General features: G+C 41.7%; 1 protein-coding gene across 1 annotated transcript; it reads left to right on the forward strand.

The window, feature by feature from the left end:
• The first annotated feature begins 348 nt into the window (after window positions 1-348).
• Window positions 349-6918, forward strand: LOC133975992 (carbonic anhydrase 4-like). Its single transcript, XM_062414053.1, has 9 exons — window positions 349-461; window positions 4493-4568; window positions 4690-4716; window positions 4802-4972; window positions 5120-5268; window positions 5355-5450; window positions 6186-6264; window positions 6355-6518; window positions 6620-6918. The coding sequence occupies exons 1-9, from the start codon at window positions 441-443 to the stop codon at window positions 6797-6799; spliced, it is 963 nt and encodes a 320-aa protein (XP_062270037.1). The 5' UTR covers window positions 349-440; the 3' UTR covers window positions 6800-6918.
• Window positions 6919-7918: the final 1000 nt, after the last annotated feature.

A 7918-nucleotide genomic window follows, 5' to 3' on the forward strand; every position in this document is an offset into this window, starting at 1 on the left:
TTAAAAGAATGGCTCAAATAATTTCTGTTTGATTTAAAAAGAAAAGAAAAAAGTTTTATTCAACCATACAATGGCTAAGAAGCCTGAATTCTGTTTAGGATGAAGATTATATTAATTTCCCATATGGAATAGCAAAGAGAACTGATAAAGAACTGCTGAGTTGCAGCACCATTGTTTTGTTTATTTATGATTATTATAACATGTTAAATATATATATCCGTCTTTTGTCATAAATTGTTTGTTTTCACAAAAATATACAGAGAAATCAGTAATGTGATTAATCATGATTAATCCATAGAAACCTGTGATAAATTTGATAAAAATTTTAATCATTTCACAAATCAAATCAAAAAATAAAATGAACTTGATCCCTGATAAACAGATCACCATGCCAGCTGTGGTGTCGGATGTGAAGTGGGCTCGTGACTATCCGGTTTGAGATGCCAAACACACCAGGCCAGGTGAGTAAAAAAAATAAACCTAAAAGAAAAAAAACAAATGTACATTTTTCAAGTGTTCAAGTCCCCAGCTGCAACTGCAGAACCTTGGGGTGCTTTTTCTTTTTAAACCTAGCCAAACATTACTGTCTCCATCGTTCCAGTTTTAAAATCCTGAGTCAAGTGCCAAAAATAACTGAAGCCATGCCAATGAGTTGGTCATCTAGGCTCTGCGCCTGAGTGTGTATGAGAGATGTGTGGTGTGGTTGTTTTGCACAGAGCTGAAGTTGTTGGGCGTTTGGAGGGAGAGGAAGGATCAAACGAAGGTAACCTCCATCTCTGATAACAGGCCTCAGATTAACTATTGCATCAACCTGGATCACAGCAATAACTTTGATTCTGTCGCATTTGAGCCTCAAACCCCGAGCTTGATGTCAGGGGAAAAAGTGGCAGCTGTGTGAATAAGGACTGTTTTAGTGGCTATTTGTGGCAACATTTTCCTAAACACCAAAGCATCGTAGTTTTCACCAAACATTACTTGAATATATTGATATCTCGCCATATTATTACAAGTTTGTTACTGCAAACCCTCGTTCCAGCATGACTCGGGCTGAGAGTGAGAGACTGATGAGAATCTTTTTAGGTGTTCCTCCCACCTTCAGGGGGCCTACGTCAGCAGCGGATTTTTAAAATGTAGAAATTCTTGTTCCTCTCTAGGTCACACCCTGGATGACAGCGTTACCTAATGCACCTGGACAGATCCATCCAACTTAACCACCATCCAATAATGGCTGCTCCCTACACGTTGTCACCAGACTTCCTGCTTCGCTCCCATGGGGACCAGGGGAGCTGTGAAAACATGTAACATGAACCCCAGACACTGAAGAACAAAGGTTGTCCTCTACATACATATGATGACTTACAACATTATGGGAATCTTCCTTTCCATTTCGGCACGTGGTTGTATTTTTTTTAAAATTCCATACAATGGATGATTCCTCTTGTCGGTTTAAACTGTCAAAACACATTTTGATCGAATGAAGGAACTTAAATGTTTTATTTTTGGCAAGCGTAAGTCACGGGGGATGTAAAATAATCCTATTCAACTCGTTAATGTCATGTTGATGGTTCAGGTCATTAAAACACATCTAATTCTTTAACTACTCCTTTAAACCCTGCCTCCTCAGATCATTGTTAAGCAACAATGAAAACCGATTTCCACCCCTCATAGCCTGCACTGGACAACATATTATTGGACGTCTGATTTATGACTGAAATCAAAATGACAGCAATGAGGAGCTATGAGAAAGTGAAGTGCTGCTGCACCTTGCCTATTAAGTCAAAAATGTAGAAATAACAATCCAACATCAACAAACCAGTTTGGCAATCTCCATAGCTCCAGGGGAAGACACTGTAATGTCAAATGGGTGATATGTGTTTCACAGGAGGCCTGTGTTTCTGGCATTACTTTATGTGTGTCCAACATGAAGAATATTATTACATATAATACAAATTTAAATGCCTCTCATCATATATACAAATAAAGGTATTCATTTATTATTATCAATTATCGACACGTAAGTGCCTTGATGTTGTTGTTGTCTGTGCTAATCTTTTAAACACTATATGTTTGATGCTGCCTCTGAACAAAACCATAGTTGAAGTTAAACTAATAAGGTGAATTTAATTGGTCTGATGTCATGTAAATCATCAGATACACAGGTTAGAACCGTAAGTGTTTGACTTCTAACTTCTTACTTGTAACTTCTTGACTTCATAAGCAGTACGGGTGGGCAATCATGTCTCATGCTCCATCACCCGCAACCCTGGAGCCCCCCAGGTTTGTGACCTGAGACCCCAGCTGTACTCACTGTACACTCATGACTGCGCTGCCACCTTCAACTCTATCAACACTGTCAAAGTTGTGGACCTCTGATAACTAACAACGACTAGAATACCAACCTGGAGGAGTTTAAAACCCTAGAGAAGTTGTGCCTGAATAAAAAACCTCCTGAAAGTCAGCAACACATCATAGTTGATAGTGTAGAACAGCATGTAGCAGGAGAGGAGCTATCAACCCTTCAGGATTAACAGGAGAGACTGGAGAGACTGGCTACCATCTTAAGTGCTAAATAACTGAATTTACACCTGCACCGATTCCAGAGCTTCCTGAGGGGAAGGATGGGAGGACTCTCCAGAGGGTGGTGCGGTCAGCTGAGGGCACAATCCGCGCTGAGCTCCCTGACCTGTAGTCCATCTACACCAAGCGGTTCTGTACCAAAGCCAGACAGATGTTGAACGAACACCCAAATGATGGACTGGTCATCCGGATGCAGTCAGGGAAGCACTTCCAATCCATGAAGGCCAACACAGAGAGAAAGAAGAGGAGCTTCCCCCCGCTGGCCATTCCAAAACTAAAGCCCAATTCAGGCTTTTGTTTCGAATATAGTTACGCACCTGGCAGTAGAGTTTCTATGTTGGTGTTTAGTGTCTTCCGGTTTCTGGTACTCTTAGTTGCAAATTCTTTGGCGTCTCTGGTTACTTCAAAACAATGGCGAGTGTTTCTAAGCGGTTATTATTGGAAAAGGCTATGATAGATTTTGTAGAGAGATTACTTTCTCTTTTAGAACTACAACAAAGAAAGAAAGATATTGTCCGCGTTCGTTCCTTCAACTCAATTCAAAAATGGCGACATGATATGGAGCTTTTTACAATATACAGCAATGGGAAGTCCATGTTCATGTAACAAGTCATGCTCTCAAACTGAAAGACCATGCTCTTGAGTAAAGTGAGGAAAAAAGCTCCATAACATGATGTTAGCAAGAGGACCAATCGGTCTGCACTGCCTCACCACTCTGAGTATTCCATATCATTTCTATCATATTTATTATTGTTATAAAAAACACTGGGTTCATTTGCACATGACTGATCAGAGGTCTGGCCATGGCAGTCTGCTGAATGAGCAGTTTCAGAGGTGTTGGTAGCTGCAGGTTACTTATGTTAAGTCAGATCAGAAGAAGGTCCTAACCCTACACACATTCATTTTGCAAAAAGAGCCACCGGCAGTAATGTTAAACTGGGACTCTTATGAATTGTCTACTTTGGGGACAGCTTGTTGCTGCAGGCTAAAAGGGTTCAAACAGCGGTTGTCTATTTCCTCATACAGCATTCCTGCACCATACAACCAGCCGACTGCCCTTGAAAGAAATTGGAAGTTTGGAGCTTGGACTTGTAATTGATTAAATGAGTTTAAATTATTTTTAAATGTTAATTGAATCTCGAGAGGATCCACCCCTGCATGCAATTGTCATGACATCTTAGAACCTCTATCTGGCAAAGATCTCTTTGTCCCTGTCTATCTTTTGAACTGTAAGTGCATACATTCCTCGTCTAGAACAACTGGTAACATGCCCACAGGTAGATTCAAACATCCAACCCAACCCTCCCCTCAGATATTATGTCATGACATTTCCACCATTGAACAGCTGATAGACACTGCTTTGGTTCAGGAGCAAAAATTAGCCTCAATATACTGGAAATGTCAAAGAAACATTAATATATGTTTCCTTAAATATAAGATGTTGAATAAATACATAATTTTTCAATCATTTAACTAAAAGGTACAAAGTAACATTGAAGTCATAATTTTAGATAAGTAGATTTCTAGCCCTATGTGGGGTTTGACAAGAGACAGAGCTCATCAGAGAGCTGAGGGAGGGGCTGAGAGGATAAAAAGAGGCAGTGCAAGGCTCCACGGGTGTTGGACACACAGGACGTTACAGCATGTCAAAGGTAAGACCCTGTGTTGCTCAGGTGACATGAAATCAACTGAATCTACTCCAACTGGACCTTTCAGAGGAACTTGTGCCTTTTCAGCCTTTGATTATTTTTATAATTAAAGAGGGTGTTTATAATTAGGGTTAGGGTTGGTAGGGGGGGGATTTTATTATCGTATTAACACATTTGAATCATGCATTTTCTTACCATGGATTTGATATTGCTGACATTAATTTTGGTGGATTTTTTTTTTTTTTTCTCTGTGACTGTTTCTTTAGATGATCTTCCTCGTAGCCCTTGTCCTCACTGTGTGCGCCCTCACATCAAGGGTTGATTGTGCCACTGCAGGAACTGGTATGTATTTGAACTGTTTCTTCATCCCCTTGGATTTATGACTCTCTGGATTAACGCTGCGTCTCCATTGAGACTACTTGTCATTGTTAAGTGATACTTATACGCTCTCTTCCACCTCCAGAATGGTGTTACCATCTCCCAACCTGCAGTGAGTGACCTCCTGTAATCTCTACCAACCTCAACATCTCAGCTGCTCCACTACAGCTACTCAAAGTTGTGTTTGTGTTTTACAGGTGACACCAACTGGGAAACCATCGCTCCCAAACATTGTAATGGCTCCCGACAGTCGCCCATTAACATTAACACAACAGCTGCCAAAACTGATGAAAACCTGACAGAATTCACCTTTACCAACTTCAGCAGTACCACCGCACAGCAAACCCTTGAAAATACCGGCAAGACAGGTGAGGACAGACACCAATGACTAAATGACAGCTGGTCATTTTTGGGGATTACCAAATGAAATACATTTTTATCTTTACAAATGAATTATCCTGCTTGGGTTGTATTGTCATCAGCACTCATTCATCCTTTTCTTTAACATCTTCCAGTCAAGGTTACATTTGCAAGTGGTGTTCAGATTTCAGGAGGAGGTCTCTCCGAAGCCTACAACAGCCTGCAATTCCACTTGCATTGGGGAAATGGCCCCTCAATCCCAGGCTCTGAGCACACAGTGGATGGCAAGCGCTACCCCATGGAGGTGTGTGTCTGTGTATATATATATTCCATTATATTAAATTTACAGAAATATATTCATTAACATTTCTTTTCTCTTTTCTCCCATAGTTGCACATTGTAAACCTCAAGTCATCCTTAAATGGCAACTTAACCCAGGCGCTTGCAGACTCCACATCACTTGCTGCTCTTGGTTTCTTCATTGAGGTGAGAAAATTCAAACATTCAACTACTGAGAGGAAACATATTATGCACATATTCAGGTTCCCATGCATCAAGTTCCCCAGTCTGTCCATTCCTGCAGCTCCTCTTTTCAGCCTCTGTCTAAAAGTTTGGTTTTTGCTCCTGTCTCTAAAGCCCAGTTTGCTCTGATAAACCAGTTGGCCCACTGTGTTTGAATGACTGGCTCCCACTGGAACTACACTCAGACTATAATCTGTCTATTCCTGCTTTGCATGGAAAGTCACTTTAGATCACCTAAATCAAATCTATCAGTATGGACTCGATATAGGACCTCAGCTAATACAGTATTTCCAAGAATGGTAAAGGTGCTGCTTTGTACACTTGAACATAAAGATTTTTTTATAGGTAACATTTTGGCATAATTAAAACACTTTTTCAGGCATCTATAAGCAAAGCCAATGTGTACTTTCTCAACTGGGCTCCTCTACCATCCCATATATCAACATATGCAACCACTACTGGGTCTCTTTTTAGGGGATCTCAGAAAAGGCCAATCTTAGCACTCAATGGAAAGATGTTGGAGCTAAGGCGAGTCTTTATGGACAAACTGAGAGCAGCGTGGGAGGGGGATTTTTTTGTCAGTGGACTTTGACTCCACCACTTTGGATGTTCTCATTAGTTTCATTACTCTTCTGAATTAATACATGCATGGGCTCAAACAAGCTTGAGTCTAATTCATTATTTTGTGCATTCTTTCAGGAGATGTCAGGCAATGCCACTGGTGAACCTGCAAGCTGGAAGACCTTGACCTCCTATCTGGCTAACATCACAAACAAAGGTAAGGAGATGTTTTAGTCTTCTAGAGTTTTTCTAGCAATTGCTCTGTATAAAATGATGTCAGCTGCAGAGCGCATCTTTCTGTCCTCAGGTCAAACTTTCGCACTTCCTTCTGGAATCTCACTGGATGACCTCCTTGTTGGGGTGAACCGTGCTAAGTACTATCGTTACCTTGGCTCCTTGACCACCCCTGCTTGCAACGAGGTGGTCGTTTGGACTGTGTTCAAGGAGCCGATCAAAGTCAGCAAGGATTTGGTGAGTTTCTCTTCATCCTTACGTACAGTGGCCAGAACATAAAGTACATATACTCCCACAGTGACTGAATGCAGCTAACTCGCCCTATGTCTTGTCTCCAGATCGACCTCTTCAGCAATACAGTACAGGTCAACGGCAGCTCATCGCCTTTAATGACGAATGTCTTCAGAGAGATCCAGCCAGATCAACCAGTCACAACACAGGCTGAAAGCTCTGCCTCCACAACCTGCTGCTCTCTGGGGCTGGTGCTGCTGAGTCTTGCTCTGTGGAAGTATCTGTAATCAAAAACAATCCAGCAACTTATTTTGTTCCTGGGGAACCTGTTTGTCTCCTGTATGATTTTGTCTGACTTTAGCCTTGTCCAAGAGTAGTGTTGGTCCTGTCTGCAGAAAGCCCCCATTAAAATACACAAAGACAAATTTGGTGTTCCAGCCTCTTGTATTTTCAGATTGTATCCGGTTGAGTGGCCCTCTTGGAAGGGTAGAGAGAAAAATTTAGATCAAGTAATTACAAGAGGAAATTACTATTGGCTATATCATATGGGGGGTAATTAATTTAAGGAAATGGATCAAAGGGAAGGAAAACAAACACTGGCAGGGACCGATAACACTCCACAAGTGTCTTAGTGTTTAAAAATACAGGATTCTGACAAGTCAAACTGGTTTCACTGTAGTCACAGCACATGATACATTGATTGCATGACCACTCCCTGCTTCTCTCTCTGACCAAGCAGCAGAGCCACTGCTCATATTGAGGCATGCTAGTTGGCTAAAGGGAAAAGGGTGAATACCTACACTGACAATAGATATGCATTAGGTGCAGTGCATGATTTTGGCACAGTTTGGAAACACATACAATTCCTTACATCATCAGGCAAACCAATTGCACATCATTCTCCGGTGTCTCAGATGCTTGATGCTACTGTCCTCCCCAAACAGGTTTCAGTCTGCAAATGCGATGCTCACACTTAATAATAAGCCAGTGTCACATTGGAATGCCAGAGGGGCCTCAACCACCCCCACGGTTCACTTACAGGAACTCCAACTTAGAGCCTCAGGTGATAAGCGTGCACTTAAGAAGAAATGTGACTTCACATAGATTAAGATTAAGATATGTTTATTCATACCAAACACATGCACAGACATGCACAACACACCCATGCAATGGCAGGCAAATTTAACCTCTGCTTTTGACCCATCTGGTGCAGGACACACAGAGCAGTGAGCGACCATGTACGGCGCTCGGGGAGCAGATGTTGGGGGAGTAAGGTGCCTTGCTCAGGGGCACTAGACAGGGTAATGAGACTCTTGGATTTTTGGACAGATCAATCCAGGTTCGTCTTTTGTTGTCTCTCCGTGGAGTTGAACCAGAGACGAACCAGAGACCTTCTCTGCCCATAG

Source organism: Platichthys flesus, chromosome 20 (genome assembly GCF_949316205.1).
Source record: "Platichthys flesus chromosome 20, fPlaFle2.1, whole genome shotgun sequence".
In the NCBI taxonomy this organism is placed as follows: domain Eukaryota; kingdom Metazoa; phylum Chordata; class Actinopteri; order Pleuronectiformes; family Pleuronectidae; genus Platichthys; species Platichthys flesus.

Coding starts and splice junctions, on each gene's coding strand:
- LOC133975992 (XM_062414053.1), top strand. CDS start 441: ATGCCAAACACACCAGGCCAG. Junction 4,973..5,119: donor TGAAAATACCGGCAAGACAG/GTGAGGACAGAC, acceptor AACATCTTCCAG/TCAAGGTTACATTTGCAAGT. Junction 6,519..6,619: donor TCAAAGTCAGCAAGGATTTG/GTGAGTTTCTCT, acceptor TCTTGTCTCCAG/ATCGACCTCTTCAGCAATAC.